The 18983-nt window shown below is 46.4% G+C and overlaps 1 protein-coding gene across 1 annotated transcript in view; it reads left to right on the forward strand.

The window, feature by feature from the left end:
- Positions 1-18983, forward strand: part of LOC132997773 (slit homolog 1 protein-like) — a 58000-nt gene that overhangs the window by 1211 nt on the left and 37806 nt on the right. Inside the window, exons 2-4 of the mRNA XM_061067472.1 lie at positions 12455-12526; positions 13433-13504; positions 13637-13708. Of these exons, the coding sequence (XP_060923455.1) occupies positions 12455-12526; positions 13433-13504; positions 13637-13708 (216 nt within the window). The remainder of the gene's footprint in view (positions 1-12454; positions 12527-13432; positions 13505-13636; positions 13709-18983) is intronic.

An 18983-nucleotide genomic window follows, 5' to 3' on the forward strand; every position in this document is an offset into this window, starting at 1 on the left:
GTGTTAATTCAACTATGTGGATTTTAATATGAGGTTGAAGATAGTGTTATAGACAAACTGCATGGTACTGAATGTGTTTGTTCTTCCTCCTTCATGTTTGTGAATGATTTGGACAAAACATTAGAAAAACTGCAACCTCATCAATAAATATAGGATACATTCAATATTCAACCCTGTCTCCACCAAACGACACTTCACACATTTCTCAGAAGACGAAGGTTTCACTCTGTGGATTCGTCTTCAAGCCGCGATGCAGCATTTAACTGAAAAGTGAAATATCAATCCATCAAATAATCATATTCTCCCTTATTCTCCTTTATATTCCAGATAAACGTTTCGTGCCACTTTTTGAGAAGTGACTCACGTCGCTGTAGATATTTTGAGATAACTTCTCGCTCTGCCCCACTGATCTAGTTTTCCTGAAACCTCCAGGAGTCGTTAATCTTCCCTCCGCCTCGTGCACGACCACGAGCACGACCACGAGCGCTCAGATCCAACAACACACTTCCAACACAAGCTTCAGTCCGAGAAGCTGTGTGATCAAAACCAAAGTTCCTCTTGTCTTTTGAAGACGCTGCTGGTTTCCTGGTCCGTCCTCCAGAGAGGTTCTACTGGTGTTAGTGTGAAAGAACGACTCACTGCTGGATTCTTATGGTATCGACCGATTTGTCCCAGAAATAGAACCAAGAAATACAAGGTTGTCCTCTTTTGAAACTCTAACCTAAGAAATCTGAATTTATATGTGTGTGTATATATAAGGACACACTTGTATCTGTTTGCCTCTCCGGTTTGTGGTGTGTGTGTGTGTGAGTGTGTGTGTGTGTGCGTGTGTGTGTGTGTGTGTGTGTACTCCAGGTTCCAGAGTGCCTGTGTGTGAATAATTGATGATTGTCAGCGGTGCCAGCACAGATACATTATCCGTCCTCCTCTCTGGTTCACTGTAGCGTGGAGGATGTTTTCCCCTCTGAGGCTGATCGCTCTATGATCGGGGGCTCGGGAGGGGGGGGGTGGGCTCGGGCTCCCGGTCAAAGTGAAACGGCCTGGAAACATCTCAGAGCCACTCGTCCGTTTGTCCCCTCACGTCGCTGAGAGGGTCACAGCGGCTCAGCATCGAACCGCGGCTCAGACAGAAGTGATGCTGCTGTGGGTCGGAGGAGCAGGAGCGTTCAGCAGAATCCACAGGTTCCAGAGATGCTAGGACTTCTTCTTCTTCTTCTTCTTCTTCTTCTTCTTCTTCTTCTTCTTCTTCTTCTTCCTTTTCTTCTACTTCTTTGTCTTCTTCTTCTTCGTCTTCTTCTTCTTCTTCTTCTTCTTCTTCTTCTTCTTCTTCTTCTTCTTCTTCTTCCTCTTCTTCTTCTTCTTCTTCTTCTTCTTCTTCTTCTTCTTCTTCTTCTTCTTCTGTCCAGTGATGCTCGGACATTTTACGTGCGACCTTTAAAATGTGACTCATCTACACGATTCGTGGTTCAAACATTATATCGTCAGAGGTGAAGACTGCAGCTGCTTCTTCTTCTTCTTCTTCTTCTTCCTCTTCTTCTTCTTCCTCTTCTTCTATTGTTTATTGCTGTCTCTACTTCCTGTGATTGGTCCTAAAGTCCAGTCTGTCCAGACGGTCGATGAGACATCGATTCTGTGTCTTGGACGATGAGGCACAAGATCCTTCTTATCTTGCTGTGGCCCGGTTGACCCTTGTCAGCAGTGACCTCTGGGACCTGGTGGCGAGCAGCAGTGATTCTGTTCCATCCCAGAAGAGGATCTCATCCACAAACTGACCCAGGATCAGTGCAGTGATCTTGTTGTTGTACATTCTACATTCTACAAACAGCTGCAGGAGAAATGACCCCATGCTCATCAGTCTGTTTAGGACGCAGAGGTCGATCATGCGCAGGTTGTGGAAACTTTGTTGAGTGATGTGAAAACCACTTCCTGGAGATACGAGCACCGACTGCAGGAAAAACCTCGTGTGGACAAGAACCTCAAATCAGATCGTGATTGTATCGCCCATATTCACAAATCACACATTTGCCTCAATAATCTGTAGAAGGTGCCACATCCTCTTCCCTCAACCCTTCACTAGGGTGTGCATCGACTTGAACTTTGACCCTAATACACCCGGACAGAAACTTAAGAATAAGAATAAATCACAACGTTGTAGAAACATGAATCGCTGTTTACAACAAAACCCAGATCTGTAGAATTCCAACTCTCTGCAGGGAAACTCTTCCCGTCGGTGATGTGAACGACACCAGAGAAGGACCAACAACCGCTTGTTCCATGTAGACGTAGCCAGTGTGACCTTTTGACCTCTCAGCCCCCCCCCCCAGAGCTCCACCAGCCGACCGCCCTGTGGACTCAGACCGTGGAGAGGAGTGACTCATTAAACTGCTATTTGTTAAAGGGCTTGTCGCCCAATTAGCATGTAAAGTGATCTGAGTGTGTGTGTGTGTGTGTGTGTGAGTGTGCGTGCGTGTGAGTGTGTGAGTGTGTGTGTGAGTGTGTGTGTGTGTGAGTGTGTGTGTGTGCTGGCCACTCGGGGACACAGGGTTAGTGGTGTGTGCGTTGGATAGAGACGTGTGTGTGTGTGTGTACAGTATTCCCTGGGAGACAGCCGGCAATAAGAGAGTCATTTATCAAGGTGACTGCACCGGTCCCACCAAACACCCCCCCCCCCCCCTTGTCGGATTGTCATGGCAACGCTGAAAGATGGATGCCCCTTTGGGCCCTGATGAGCTCGGCTGTTTGAGCAGAGGGAACAGGAATGTGCGTGAGAAGGAGAGAGAGCGGAGGGAGTGTGTGTCTGCGAGTGTGTGAAGTGTAATCAGAGTGAAGAGTAGAAAGTTTCTGCTGCTCTGGGATCAGTGACTTCCAGAAACAGGTTATTAGTCCAGGCAAAGTAGCGTTTTACGACCGACTAATTGTAAAATAATTTTTTTCAGCATAGATCATTTCTATGAGGTGTCCAGAACAACATAATAAAAGTCCTAAGAAATCCTAGTTGAGGAAATATGTTTAATTCTCATCAATGTGTGCCAATAAGGCAACAATACACCCCAAAAAGACTATTTTTTTCCTTTACTCCAATCAAAAAAAAACTTTACACAATGAAAGTAACCATGAAACGTAACATTTTTTGTATGACAAGTTTCTTTTGAAATGAATTTGACAAGCACATGAGCTCCACACTTATTGAATATGTCCTAATTTGCATAGGCAGAAACACCATTCATATGTATGACAAAATACATACATGAATTCATTTTCAAAGAAACTTGTAATACAAAAAATGTTACGTTTCATGGCTACTTTCATTGTGTAAAGTTTCATTTTGATTGGAGTAAAGGAAAAAAATAGTCTTTTTGGGGTGTATTGTTGCCGGGCCTTATATGCACACATTGATGAGAATTAAACATATTTCCTCAACTAGGATTTCTTAGGACTTTTAGTATGTTGTTCTGGACACCTCATAGAAATAATCTATGCTGAAAAAAATTCTTTTACAATTACTTCTATTTTTGGCTCCAAAATGGGCTACTTTGCCTGGACTATATTGTCCTCAGAAGTTCAGAAGATACTCACGATAGAAACCAGCAGAGAAACGACACTAATTGTGTTGATTTGCAAAAAGCTTTTCACACTTATGAATGATAACAAAGGTCTAAATGGATAATAGGATAAATCAATGACTTGTTAACTACGAAAGGTCAAAGGTTAACTTCACTTTGACGTCATAATGTTCTGTAAAAGTTATATTTTCAAAAAACAAACGTTCAAAGTTTCCACAGAGTTTTGTGTTCTGGTACTTGAGTCGTAGTAGTAATGAGTAGATGTTCAGTAGTTGTAGTTTAATGCAGGTTGTGTGCGTTTTAATTTAGAGGTTAAAGGTCAACACCATGATTTTACTGGGTTTGATTAAGAAGTCAAAACTCCTAAAGTTTAAAAGTGATTAATGTGAGAATGTGACTTTAAATAATCAGTCCACAAATATTACACTCAAAAGAAATATGATTCAAAACTGTGTTTGTACGGGAGAGAGACGGAGGTCGGAGTTGGACTCTGGAGTTTTATCTCTGTGCAATAGAGAGAGAGAGAGTGTGTGTGCGTGTGTGCCCGTGTGTGTGTGTGTGTGTGTGTGTGTGTGTATGTGTGTGTGTGTGTGTGTGTGTGTGAATGAGGGCGAGTGCATCGTGTGGAATCTGAGCAGAGAACAACTCAAACATGAACAGTTGCACACTGAAAACACACACACGCTCGTTTATTATCTCCATGCATCATTATACAAATTGGGCATGAAATAAAAATATGAATCAATCTGTGCACGTGTGTACGTTCAAGTGTGTGTGTGTGTGTCTGGTGTGTGTGTGTTTGTGTGTGTGTTTGTGTGTGCCATACTGTATTGCAGCCAGTCAGACGGCTATTCGAGTGTGCAGAGGATTAGCGTTAGCGACTGACGCTGTGAGTAGAGAGCGGGAAACTGAGCTGCCACGTGCACACAATGACGCTACACACACCCACACACACACGCTACAAACACACACCCACACACACACACGCTACACACACACACTTATGAGGACATTGCATCGAGTTACTGGAAACTTAACTGAAGTTTACTGCTTCATTTCACTGGGACGTCATGTGTGTGATTCTGAGCTGGTGTTCAGCCTGAATGGATCTATATGTTCCCGTTCTCTTTCCACGTTTGAATTCTCACACACACACACACCCACACACACACACACACACACACACACACACACACACACACACACACACACACACACACACACACACACACACACACACACACACACGTACACACACACACCTTCTTTCTCTGTTTCATCACCAGTGCCACCTCAGCTTCTTTCACCTTCCTCTAATCACGGAACCCTTTCCCCTGCAGCTCCTCAGTGGGAAAGCTACTGAAGTGCCATTAGTCCTGAATGTGTGTGAGATTGGGACAGTGAGGAGGAGGAAGAGGAGGGTTGTTATCAGGCTGTCAGATGAAGAGGAGGAGATGGGGAGGAGAGGTGTTATAGAGAGGAAGAGGAGATGAAAATAAGGGAGACGACAGTGAAACCTCAGAGAAAGTCTTGGTGTGGACTTTGGTTTTCACAGGAACGGCTTTGGGCAGATGGTGATTCATCAGTAAACACTTCCTGGTTCTTTATACACGAGGAACCACCCGAGGAACCTCACGTAGCATCTTGTACTGGAGGTTCTGTTCTCCTGGAACCGGACAGAGAATCCAAACCGACGCCAGTGAACTGTTTTGAGCTGGTTTTTAATCTTTAAAATGTGAAGTGGGGAAGTGGAGCAGGTTTCCATAGATCTTCTCTATCTCTGTCCTTCACTTTGTTTGGACTTTGATTTCTCTCTGTGAAAATGAGTTTGGAAATAAGGAGCATCTTGTTCATTTCAGCGGAGCCTTTTCGTTGGTTCAGTCTCGTTCAGGAAAAGAGTTTAAATACACAGCTTCACGAGATAATGTCTTGGAATCTTATAAACAGTCGTGTTTCTGATGAATCTTATTAAATGTATTTTCTTTTTTATTTCTCCTTCTTTATCGTATCTGTACCTTTAAGCCAAGGGTTCCAAAACCGTTTTAACCCCCAAAATAACGTGTTTCCTGTGGTGCTTGTAAATCCCCCCGCTGCAAATGATGCTGTCGCTCGTCTGTCACCTCAGGGGTCACACCAGGACAAAGAATATCTCATCTTTTGCAAGGTTTTGTTTTAGATTTAATTATTTTTTGATTAAGTTTTTAAGCTTTTGTACCAGTTATCGATACGGTAATGCTATTTCTAATGTTACTTGATTTCTGGAAACCATCTTTTGAGACCTGAGTCGTTACAGCTGCTGTTTCTCTGTCCAGCTTCAAAGTCATGGACTGTAAATAAAGATGGATGACGCACTCAGATATGACGAATGCCGAAGATGTAATTGGAGCGAGAGTCTGTGCAGCTGCGATCGATGGATGGAGCCGCGGATGATGTTTCACACGTTTCTATATCATCAAATATAAAACTCTAAAACCACATCTGGCAGAAACATCAGTGTGATGAGATCCACCTGAAATAAGAGAAACCGTCTTTGAGAAACATTTATTTGACGTCTACTCTGACGTTTTGGTCCATGTCCCATCTGCTTACATGGAGGAGGCGGGCTTTATGAATTATACAACAACAACAACGTCTGGTTACCATTGGTTACCAACAATTTTTCATCAGAAATAATAAAAAACAAACAATCATTTAGAGTTTAGCCTTAAATTCTCCAAACTCTGTCAGTTAAAGTTCTTGGTCCAGAAGCAAAATGAACCTCAACCAAACAAACACACGTTTCCTTGTGTTGTGTTTGTGTTGTTTCTCCCTGACGGACGCCGCTGTGGTTTTCGTGGCGAGCAGCGTTTTCGTTAATGCTTCACGTTTGTACGGTGAAACCTCACTGGTCTTTTTTTCCGGCTGCACACATGCTCGGTTTATTAGCAGATTACAATCAGCCATCGATTTACCAGACGCTCGGATGTGTCCTGCGTGTGCACAGTGGGTTTATACAAACGTTTCTCAGAGAAAAAAGTGAAAGAAAGATGATTTTTCTATTATATATGAGTGTAAAACACAAACTCTGGGTAAACCCCAGACCCAATTCTCTGGGCTTCACCCACAGGTCACGTCTGAAAACGGCTCAATTATATCGACGGGACTCTGGCTCGAAATGTGCAAGATGGCAGCATTTGTGTTCTGGTATATTTTGGCTTCATCTTCTTGGCAGCAGGAGGAAGAGGAGACGAGCTAATTCGCATTTTCATGACGTCTGAGTGAATGAAAGTGTTTAAAGGAGACATATTATGCCCATTTTTCCGCAGTTGATATGGTTCCTTGGGGTCTTAATGAAATGTCTGAAACATATTTTGGTCGAAATACCACAAGGATCATTTAAAACAGCCCTCCTCAGATTGACCTGTTTTGAGTGCCCCCCCCCCCCTTCACGAGATACAAGCGCCCAGATTTTTAGCTATCCATTACCTCTGTAGAAATATGGCTACTGGAGCTAGCTAGCGTTAGCTCGCGAGCTAGCATTATCTCCGGTGGTGATGATGGCGATGGTGGTCCATGGTCCAAGGCCATGTAGCGAGACTCCCTACATGGGTATGGTGTTTCTATGACGTGAATAGTGGTCGTAATCCCATTGGACGCACTCTAGAGTATCGTTTCTGACAGAGAGGAACCACAAAAAATCGCGGGACTTGTTTTTTTCCAGATTTTTTGGGACAGTAGACACGCCAGATACCCAAATTAACGTGTAGAAGCACTACACAAGTGGAATTTTCATAATATGTCCCCTTTAATGTTGTTTTTTAGTAATTCCTGGTTTGTCTTATTCCATGGAAACGTTTCAGTTGAGGTTTGACTCGCAGCTAAACTCTAAGCTCCGCCTCCACTCACTGTTTGCTTCATTCTCTCTCTGTATCCACATGAGGTAGCTCTTCATCTTACTGAATACACCTCCTCCTCCTCCTGCTCCTGCTCCTGCTCCTCCTCCTCCTCCTCCTGCTCCTCCTCCTCCTCCTCCTCCTCCTCCTCCTCCTCCTCCTCCTCCTCCTCCTCCTCCTCCTCCTCCTCTCCCTCCTTGTCAGGTCTGACAGTGGAGAGCAGAGCTGAGCGGATCAACTGCCTCACTGCCCACTGAGGCTGTGTGTGTGTGTGTGTGTGTGTGTGTGTGTGTGTGTGTGTGTGTGTGTGTGTGTGTGTGTGTGTGTGTGTGTGTGTGTGTGTGTGTGTGTGTGTGTGTGTGTGTGTGTGTGTGTGTGTGTGTGTGTGTGTGTGTGTGTGTGTGTGTCTGTGTCTGTGTGTGAGACGCGTTCTGCTTTAATGAGCTATTGTTTGGCAGAGTCGCCACTCGAGGGGAGTCTGTCGCTCAGCCGACCTCTGACCTCGCCATGCTGCACAAAACTCAATTAGCCACGCCTCCTCAGGCCGCTGCTTGTGTCCGTCTCCGTCCTGCTCCTCACACAACAAAGACAGTGTGTCTGTCCTGCATCGTCCCTCATGCTCCTGGAAAGTGTGGAGACGTAGCGCTCGCTGTACGTCCTCCTGGTCCTCCCAGTCCTCCCAGTCCTCTTTTTCCTCCTGGTCCTCTTCGTCCTCCTGGTCCTCTTCGTCCTCCTTGACCTCTTCGTCCTCCCCATCATCCTGGTCCTCCTGGTCCTCCTGGTCCTCCTGGTCCTCTTCGTCCTCTTCGTCCTCTTCGTCCTCTTCGTCCTCCCCATCCTCCTGGTCCTCCCGGTCCTCCTGGTCCTCCTGGTCCTCCTCATCCTCCTCGTCCCCCTTTTCCTCCTAGTCCTCCAAGTCCTCCTGGTTCATCCTGGTCCCCCTCCGCCTGTTCGTCCTCCTGGTCCTCCAGGTCCTCCTGGTTCATCCTGGTCCTCCAGGTCCTCCTGGTCCTCCTGGTCCTCCTGGTCCTCCTCGTCCTCCCAGTCCTCCTCATCCTCCCAGTCCTCCTCGTCCTCCAGGTCCTCCTTGTCCTCCTCGTCCTCCTCATCCTCCTCGTCCTCCCAGTCCTCCTTGTCCTCCTGGATCTCCCAGTTCTCCTCATCCTCCTGGTCCTCCCAGTCCTCCTCGTCCTCCAGGGCCTCCTTGTCCTCCTCGTCCTCCCGTTCCTCCTCATCCTCCCAGTCCTCCGCGTCCTCCTGGTCCTCCCAGTCCTCCCGGTCCTCCAGGTCCTCCTGGTCCTCCAAGTCCTCCTGGTCCCCCTCGTCCTCCCGGTCCTCCTGGTCCTCCTGGTCCTCCTGGTCCTCCAGGTCCTCCTGGTCCTCCTGGTCCTCCTGGTCCTCCTCGTCCTCCCAGTCCTCCTCATCCTCCCAGTCCTCCTCGTCCTCAAGGTCCTCCTTGTCCTCCTGGTCCTCCTCATCCTCCTCGTCCTCCCAGTCCTCCGCGTCCTCCTCGTCCTCCAGGTCCTCCTTGTCCTCCTTGTCCTCCTCATCCTCCTCGTCCTCCCAGTCCTCCGCGTCCTCCTGGTCCTCCCAGTTCTCCTCATCCTCCTGGTCCTCCTGGTCCTCCTGGTCCTCCTGGTCCTTCTCGTCCTCCTCATCCTCCTGGTCCTCCTCATCCTCCTCGTCCTCCTCATCCTCCCAGTCCTCCTCGTCCTCCTGGTCTTCCTTGTCCTCCTCGTCCTCCTGGTCCTCCTGGTCCTCCTTGTCCTCCCAGTCCTCCCTGTGCTTGTTATTCCATCGAGGTTTAACAGTCGGGGTAATTTCTCACACATCCAGAGAGTGATTGTGGACCTGCCCGCCCCCCTTCCCTCCCTCGCTCCCAGCCCCTCCCCCTCCCTTTGCTTCCCTCTCCATCACTGGACTGGAACACCTCTGAACGTCTCCCAGTGGGATGAGATGGTTTCCACCTGTGATCGCTCCCTGCACCCAGGTCTCAGTCGGGTCCTGAGTCCCAGCAGCTCGTGTCCCACTGCACAGATCCACGTGACCTTCACCCGGTTTCCTTCACGCTGTCTGGATTTCATCTTCATCAGTTCGACCACATTCAACACTCAGAGGTGTAATAACTACGCTGGACTTGATCATGTGGATCCACTGGAAATCCTGGATCGACAGGAGGCAGAAGTTGGGATAGTTTAACGTTTGTTGTTACCGTAATAACCCTAACACAGTCGAAACATGTTCTCCAACAGAGGAACTGGGCTGATTCTAGTGTCCTTGCTTACGTTCACTCTCTTTCGTAGATTGCAATCCTTCCTCTGCTGTAGCTTCTCCCGTCTCTAAGGTTATTTCAGCTTCCGATATCCAATCTTTGCTGATTGCAGAAATCTCCGTCTCACTGTGGCTCACATGTCAACAATTGTCAATCCGCCTCACACTTGTCATGTGTGTTGTCGTGGCCCAAGGAAGAGTTGTGTTGGTTCTGTGAACTGATTGGAGCTTTTTCTGAACGGTGAACAAACAGGTGAACAGATCCTTGTGCAGCAGCAGGTCTTCACTTTACCACAGACCAAGTCCTCAGCAGACACTGAACCTGTTTGCCCTGTAAATGTTGTGTATCGTTTGTGTATTGTGTTTTCATTCAGTGGTCGGTTACACACTCGATGGAGGAGACGTTTCTATCGTTGTGACAGAATGATCCGTCAGTTAATAGAAGAGGAAATAAAATAGATGTTTCAAAACTGGACGTAGTCATGAAAGGGATCTCTCTCTCTCTCTCTCTCTCTCTCTCCCTCTCTCTCTCTCTCTCTCTCTCTCTATCTCTCTCGCTCTCCAACTTTCCTTCACATGGGACAGGACAAGGTCACACTCTGCTCCACCCTTTACAGTAGTCCAGGAACATGACACTCTCTCTCTCACTCACACACACACACGCACACACAAACACACACACACACACACACACACACACACACAAACACACACACACACACACACACACACACACACAGGTACGTGCACAGGGCTCAGCTTACCTCTCCTTCCACAAAGCCTCGTGGGAAGAGTGACATCATCCCCCTCTCTTTCTTCGCCGCTGTCAATCAAGGCGGACAATGAGGTCATAGGGTTAAACCCCCCCCCCCTTGGGTTGGATAGGTAGAAGATCACATGACACACGCTGGACCTGAAGTGAGAGTTCGCACCTGCAGAGATTAGGAAGGAAAGCTGAGCTCAGAGCGACGGGAGGATCCAGGAACTCCTGTCGTCCTCTGACCTTCTCCTCCTGTAGGAAGCACGGACACATGACGGGCTCTCCATCGCCCCCTGGGGGTCGGCTGCAGTATAGGTCATACCTTCATCTATTGCACTTGTGTCCGTCCTGGGAGACGGATCCTCACATGTGTCTCTCTGAGGTTTCTCCGTATCTTCACCTGTTCAAAGGGTTTTTAGTGGTTTGTCCTGACTCTTGTTGAGGGTGAAGGACAGAGGATGTCTCACCATGTTAAAGACCTGTGAGACAAACTGTGATTTGTGAATACAGGCTATACAAATAAAATTTGATTGATTTATTGATTGATGTTCGATTAAAGAGTTTCTGTCCTCTCAGGTCATTCTTATCACACAGATGTTTGTTCAAGTGTTTCTGATCAGTTTGGTTTCAATCAGTTATTTGATGATATAAATAAAATGGATTGAGACGTTATGAGTGACTCATCATGTCCGTGGTGAAGACTCAGGATTCCTGGAGCCTCTGTCAGTACATTGATTGATTGGTGTTTCCAGGGTTGTTTTATATTGTTACGAGGACGTGTTTGTAATTCTGATATTTCTTCATATCTGTCGTACTTGATATCGATCTTAAATTTAAGTTATTTAAGTTATTTAAGTCATAAAAACCTTCAGAAACTCACAAACATGTTTGTGGTTGTTGTGCTGCTGCTGTGTCACCTCTGTAGGTCGGTGTTTTACTGAATGTGTGGAAGCAACAATCAATACTTTTACACAACGATAACTCTGTTGTGTGTCTGTATTCTTTGTACGTGCACTTATGTATATATGTCACGATTAGGGTTGCAAAATTCCGGGAATATTCAAAGTTGGAAACTTTCCATGGGAATTAACGGGAATTAACAGGAATGTACGGGAATATAGGGGAATTAACGGGAATAAACTGGAAATGTTGTTTGTAATTTATACTAACTGTATTTACCTTGTCATATACAGACATAAATATAAACATTTTGTTGTGTCATAGGCTGATTTGAGCCCTGAGGAAACTTTGGGCACTTGACTATATGCTTCTGCATCGTTGTCATTCTTAACATAGGTCTTTGCACAGTATTTGCAAATGTACACAGCCTTTCCTTCTACATTGGATGGGGTGAAATGTCTCCACACATGAGAGAGTGCACGTGGCATTGTTCTGTAGAATAAGATGAGAAAAAAGTTTGTAAAAAAACACTAATGCAATGCCAGAGATATAAATAGTTAGCCAAACAATTGGAATCGTCTGTAAACATATTTTACAATTGATGGATAAATGAATGGAAATAGTCTACATGAACAGATGAACAATCCTCAATCAGCATGCTAATATATTTTCCCAGTAATATCATGGAAACTTACCTGACTAGTCCTGCACTCTACAGCAGGCCTCAATAGCCCTGCTGTAGAGTGAAGGATGCTGGGAGTTATCTGTGCATGTGATGGAAGAATGCACAGTGGAGGCTTGAAACTCAACGTTCCATACATCTTTAAAATAGAGTTTTGAATGATGTTTTTATTGCTCAGCGTTTAATTTGCATAGTTTTTTTTTTTTTCAAAATTCCCAAAATTCCCGAGCTTAATATTCCCGTGGAAAGTTTCCGGAAAGTGTCCGGAAATTTACCGGACACTTTCTGCCCCTTTGCAACCCTAGTCACGATTGATACAGTTTATTCATTTGATGTTAACTTCTGTCCCTGCTTCCTGTTCTCTGATCTGCTGTTGATCTTCCTGTCTTCTCTCTTGTTTCTCCAGGGATCTGAATGGAAACAACCTGACAGTCATCACCAAGACGGACTTCTCTGGCCTCAAACACCTCCGAGTCCTGTGAGTCCATTCCCCCCCGACCTTCACTCACTGCTGTCGCGCTCAGTGTTGACGCGGCAGCAGCTTGTGTTTGTCCAGCAGAGAGTTCAGTTAGTTTTGGGTCCGGTAGGAATGTTGGGAATCATCGGCACGGAGCCATCGGAGCCATCGGAGGCCAGAGGGCATCGAGCGCCGCCTCAGCCCCGGCTCTGACACACGAACCAGCCGGAGGTGTCAGTCAGATTTACAACAGGGAGGGGTTTGTCTGTGACCTTTTGACCTGGGAACACCGTGCCCTCCGGGAGAGGCTGGAGGAGCAGCGGCTTCCTGTGCTCGCCCACGGACAGTGATGGACATGAGGTGTTAAAAGGACGACACGCCAGGAACTAATGACATCTCCGGAGGCCCGGGGGGGGGGGGGTTATGATGGAGAAACCCGTGCAGTGTGTTTGTCAAATGTAAAGATGAATGTTTGGGTTGGTTCAAGAAATGATCAACGGGAATCGAGCGCGGCCATTAACAGCAAATAAAGATTGCTCCTCCCACTATCCAGAGATGAAGCATTAGTTTCCCAAATATGAACGGTGCCATCTTGCAAAGACGTCTTTTAGAGTTTAAATCTGCTCGTCTCTTCTCTGGAAGTCAGTCGTGGGCGTCTCTCTCCCGTGATTAAACTCTATTATAACGTCTCCACCAAACAAATACATTTAGTTTTATTTACCAAACGTATCTCAGCCGATCAGGATAAACTCTAAACATATTTCCCTGTTTCTAAGCTAAAAAGCTCAAATGAAACTATAATTACAATAATTTAAATTGTTCCCTGCACTTGTTATTTGTCAGAATCCACATTATGAAAACACGCAGCTCCACACGTCTACGATCTGCTGACTGATTAGTTATGATCGATGTGTTTTTGTGCTGCAGACATCTGATGGAGAACCAGATCAGTAACGTTGAGAGGGGAGCGTTCGACGAGCTGAGGGAGCTGGAAAGACTGTGAGAGGACACACACACACACACACACACACACACACACACACACACACACACACACTATGGAACCATGGTGATGTTTTCATGATTTCTCGTCTGTGAGTTCCCTAATCCGTCATGTTTTTCTCCATCTAGACGTCTCAACAAGAATCATCTCAGTCAGTTTCCAGAGCTGCTGTTCCAGAAGAATGAAGCTCTGTCTCGACTGTGAGTACCGACCCTTCACACCTTCAGATCTATAGAGCAGCTCTTACTCTACTCCCTCATCCTGCAGCTCATTCACACTCTCGCTCTCTTGTGCATGAACACGATCTGTTAGTCACGGCAAAGAGAGTTCATCCTGCTCCTGAAGATTTACTCTCGTGGACACAAAGAACCACCGGCTAACTGGCTTGGAACCAGGATTGTATTTTATTATAGGCAACACAAACTGAGCCCAGTGTATTTGATGCCATATTCCCAGTTTGTTTGGCTTTTATAATAATAGTAAACCAGCACAGAGACACTGGAGGAACAGTTATTTCCTGCAGCTTCAGGCTTCGCTGGATTTTCTAATCAAAAATTGACCCATTTCTCTCACCTAGAAAAACTCAGTGCAAGTCTCCCATCGGACGGCAGAAGCACAGCAGATCACTCACAGGCTCCCGCAGGAGCAGCCAGGCTTTAATTTGACAACCCAACACACGTGCACACACACACACACACATGCACACACAAACACATGCACACAAAGAGCTTTTATTTTGTCCTTGTTTAATTAGTGAGAGCTCGGACACAGTTGGTTTCTCTGCGGCTAAATGTGTCACACGCTGCCGTGAAGTCTTTGTTATCAGATCTGTGTTGTGGAGAGGAAAGAGGAGAGTATCTGCTAACTGCCTGGAGACGCACGCACACCCACACAAGCGCACACACACACACGCACACACACACACACACACACGCACACACACACAAACACTGCTGCAGAGAAAGAAAGAAAAGCAAACATACCAGCGCTCTTCAATTAAGTTTTCTCTACTGATTGATCCATTTATGACAGTGTTGTGTTTGTGTATGTGTGTGGTTTTTTTTGTGTGTGTCTGTGTGTGCGTCTTTGTCTGTTTGTGAGTGTGTAAAATGGTTTAAATGGTTGACACAGAAAGCTACAAAGAGACGCTCTCACTTTCCCCCTGAGCACCGGGAGTAAAGTGGATACCAGCCATGAAAAATAACAGTAATTACAGGAGATGAACAGGTGGAGTGTGTGAGTGTGTGTGAGTGTGTGTGTGTGTGTGTAAGAGAGAGAGACACAAAGGGAGAGCAAGACAGGCAGATAAAGAGAAATTGTCGAGAGCGATAAATGGTGAAACAAAGTGTGTGTGAAAGTGTTTGTGTCCTGATTATTTGCTGTTTGTCTTTTTGGCAATTTCACACTCTGGCTCCCATCAGGGAAAACAGAGATGGACTTGGCATGTTCCATCAATCAGCACACACACAGACACACACACACACACACACAGACACACACACACACACACACACACACACACACGACACACTCGCAGTGCAGAGCCATTAGCACTTCCTCCAGCAGGAGCGATTTCTTTTTCTCCTGCTGCGTTGATGGACTCTATGAAGCACAGACACACACACACACACAAACACACACATATGTCTCTAGTGTAATCTGTTTTTCCCCCACAACATATTCTGTGGACACACAAATATGTTGGTGTGCTTTGTTTTGTCCTCTTTGTCCTAAATACTCCTCCTTTCCTCCTCCAGCCTGTTTTCATACTCGTTTTCTTCTTTGCTTCATTTTTGTCGACAGTTAATTTGTGTTCACAAAGTTTAATTTGCGGTTGTGTTACTTTCATCAGTTCCCCAGACGGACGGAGTGTGTTGGTGTTGGATTCCTCACGGATCCTCATCCCTCCTCCTCGCCGTGTCAGCTCGTCTTTATCTCCACCTCTCACTCTCTTTCCTCTCCTCCTCCTCTATCTCGTCGTTTCCTCTCCTTCCTTCTCTTGTTTTTGCAGAATCTCATTTCTCTCTCTCCGCAGTCTTTTGTTGGTTCGCTCCACACCCAGTGACGGTCCTTTGTGTGTTTTGATGATACCCAGAGGCTGCCTGTGTGTGTGTGTTCCTGTACCAGGTTGCCCCCCCCACCACCACCTTCCAGAACCTCCCTTTAGCCTAGGGGAACCCAGGAATTATGGGAGTGAAGCTAGATGTCACACACACACACACACCCACACAGAGACACACACACACACTCACACTCTCTCTCACCTTGACCTGGAGGTGAACTGTGTGTTGAGCCAGGCGACACTCAGCTCCTGTTCCCGGTTTAAATAAATAAAAAAGGAAATACAGAAATACAGAAATGAATACAGAAATAAATGTATAAATAAATAAATAAAAAAGGAAATACAGAAATTAATACAGAAATAAATAAATAAATACGTTAATAACAACAGAAATGTCTAAATAAATGTCTTAAATATTTTTCAACATTTATTTATTTATTTATACTTAAGTCATGTATGGTCCTCCATACTCAAGATGTCGTGTGAGGGAAATGGGACAAACAGCCTGAACACGTGATGCTGTCACTGGGGCAGACACTAAACCAGTGAGTGTGAGTGTGAGGGAACTGGGAAGACGCCACGAAACAGAACCAGGAAACTGACAGTGTGTGTCTGTGTGTGTGTGTGTGTTTTTGGCGTGTGTGTTAATGTTTCCCCTCAGACACTGGCAGAGCGTCTCTCATTAGTCAGAGTGGCGGCGCCGGGCTCATTAGCGCTGCTGATTGGCGTCTGAGCGCGGCTAATTAACGGTGTGAATCTGACAGCAGCTGTTGGGAGGTGAGCTCCACGTTCACCTGACTAAACGTCTGAGGGAGACCAGCACAAGTGTGTCTGTGACTGTGTGTGATAATTGCGTCTGTTAGCATTTGTTCTGTCTAATTGTCTGTCTGTGTGTGTGTCTGTGTGTGTGTGTGCATGTGCTAATTGCACAGATTTGCATCGAGCAATGTAACCGTGCTGTGTTTGTGTGTGTGACGGGATTATTTATCGGTGTTTCTGCAGAATGGAAACGAGTCCGAGAGAGAGAGAGAGAGAGAGAGAGAGAGAGAGAGAGAGAGAGAGAGAGAGAGAGAGAGAGAGAGAGAGAGAGAGAGTCGACATGTGAGCTCATGGAGAGAAACAGGCACTTTTGAATGTTTAAGTCGATTCAGATAAACGTGAACTTTGCAGGTATCGTATATTCGTTAGATTAGATCGTTTTGGTGTGTGTTCAAAACATAATGACAGGCTCACGTTTATGATACCTGCCTCCTGGACTCTCAGACATTCTCAGAGAGTCCTCCAGGTGTTTACTTTAGAAGTTCTCTACCTTTTTGAAATGATCCTTGACTTTGGGAATGACCTCTGACCAGCTAATGGATGGGTGCAGAAGGAATGTTCTTGACCAATGTGTCTTCATGTTCAGACACAAAGACATGTCAGAATCCTCATGTGGGACAGCATTTACCTGAAGTCACGGGCGGAACCAATCTCTCTATATAAATGTGTGTCCGACCCCTGGAAGTCAGACTTCACTATTTGGCCTGGGTGATTTCTCCGAGTTCTAGAGCTCGTCCTGACCTGTACTACCTTTGTGTCATAAACATTATTATACTTGTAAGTACTGGGTCCGCGTTCCTTTCCTTCATCATCAACTTCTACAAACGCCATCGACATCTCGGCTGACCAGAATATACCACACAGGTTTTCAGTCTGGAGGCAAAGAGGAGTTGCTGTGCTGCAGATGAATCTCCAGCTCCTTTTCTAACATTACTTGAAAGCTTCAGGTCACATGTGGAGAAAAGAAACAAATGTGAAAACACAGCTTTAATTCTAAAACGTGAAGCGGTGACTGTCTCATCCCTGCAGCCCGGTCTCTGTGTGTCTGTATGTGTGTGTGTGTGTGTGTGTGTGTGTGTGTGTGTGTGTGTGTTCGGTTCATTTGCACACGCATGCAGTTCTTGTATTTACTCGAACAGCAGGACTCACATGTGTCACTGCAGCCGACGCAGGAGCAGGATTCTCCCAGAAATGTGTTTTTGTTGAAGCTGGGACTGTGGAGCGCTGCCTGCTGGGTGTGAGGAAAACCCTCTCAGCTGCTGTGTGTGTCTGTGTGTGTGTGTGTGTGTGTGTGTGTGTGTCTGTGTGTGTGTGTGTGTGTGTGTCTGTGTGTGTGTGTGTGTGTGTGTGGGAGGTCAGACCACAGACTCTGATGTTCCCCCTGTCATGTTCGTCCAAAGTAAAGCTGACATGCTGAGGGCTGTGGAAAAGCATGATGGGAAGGAACACACACACACACACACACACACACACACACACACACACACACACACACACACACACACACACACACACACACGCTAGCACAGACACACACACACACACTGTTCAAACAGCCAATCACTAATCTCAGATTATAGGACAAATATTAATGTGGCTACGGACAAAAACATTCAACTCTCACATCTCTGCTTCATCTGCTTCTTTTCACTCTCCCTTGTTTTTTTTTTGTCGTTCTCCTCCTCCTCCTCCTCCTCCTCCTCCTCCTCCTCCTCCTCCTCCTCCTCCTCCTCCTCCTCTTCCTCCTCCTCTACCTCGTCACCTTTCCTTCCCTTTGCCTTCTGGGTTTTTCAATTAAGCGCTGCCTGCGCTCCCCTGTGGATGGAGAGAGGGAAAGAGGCAAGTTCACAGGGAGGGAGGTGGAGAAAACAGGGAGGAAAGATAGATGAAGATAGCGAGAGGTGAAAGGAAAGGAGGGAGGAAAGGAAAGGATGGTTGTAATGATAGGAAGGAACAAGGGGGACATAGAGGGAGGAGGGCAAAGGAAGGATTCACACATGGGGAAGATATATTGGGAGGATGGAAAAGATATGAATGAGGATAAAGGAATAAAAAGGATGGAGGGAGGGATAGAGCGAGAGGAAAGGAAAAGGCTCCATGCTAACCTGGGTTTGACCCCAAGGGGGGGGGGGGGCGAGATGGACGGACACGGAGGTGACGAGGAGAAAGACGAGTCAGGGGAACGAGTGGGAAAGTTTACCTTTCTCACCCTCATCATCAGGGAGGGATTGAGGGATGGAGGGAGTGAGGGAGGGGAAGAGGGAGGGAGGGATATTAGAACGACAGGAGAGACGGAGGAACAATGAGAGGGTGAAGAGGAGGAGGGGGGGGCGGAGGGAGGATGGACACCCACACAACGGATGACAGAGCGGATCAGAAAATGAATAGAGGAGATAACAGGACAGAGAGCAAATATTACGAGACAACTGTCCACACACACACACACACAGACACACACACACAGACACACACACACACAGACACACACACACGCACACACACACACACAGACACACACACACACACACACACACACAGGTCCAGCTGTGACCGTTCTGTTTCCCTCCAGTAAACATACTCTCCAGCCTCCTGGT

The sequence above is a fragment of the Limanda limanda genome, chromosome 2, assembly GCF_963576545.1.
Source record: "Limanda limanda chromosome 2, fLimLim1.1, whole genome shotgun sequence".
Lineage (NCBI taxonomy): Eukaryota > Metazoa > Chordata > Actinopteri > Pleuronectiformes > Pleuronectidae > Limanda > Limanda limanda.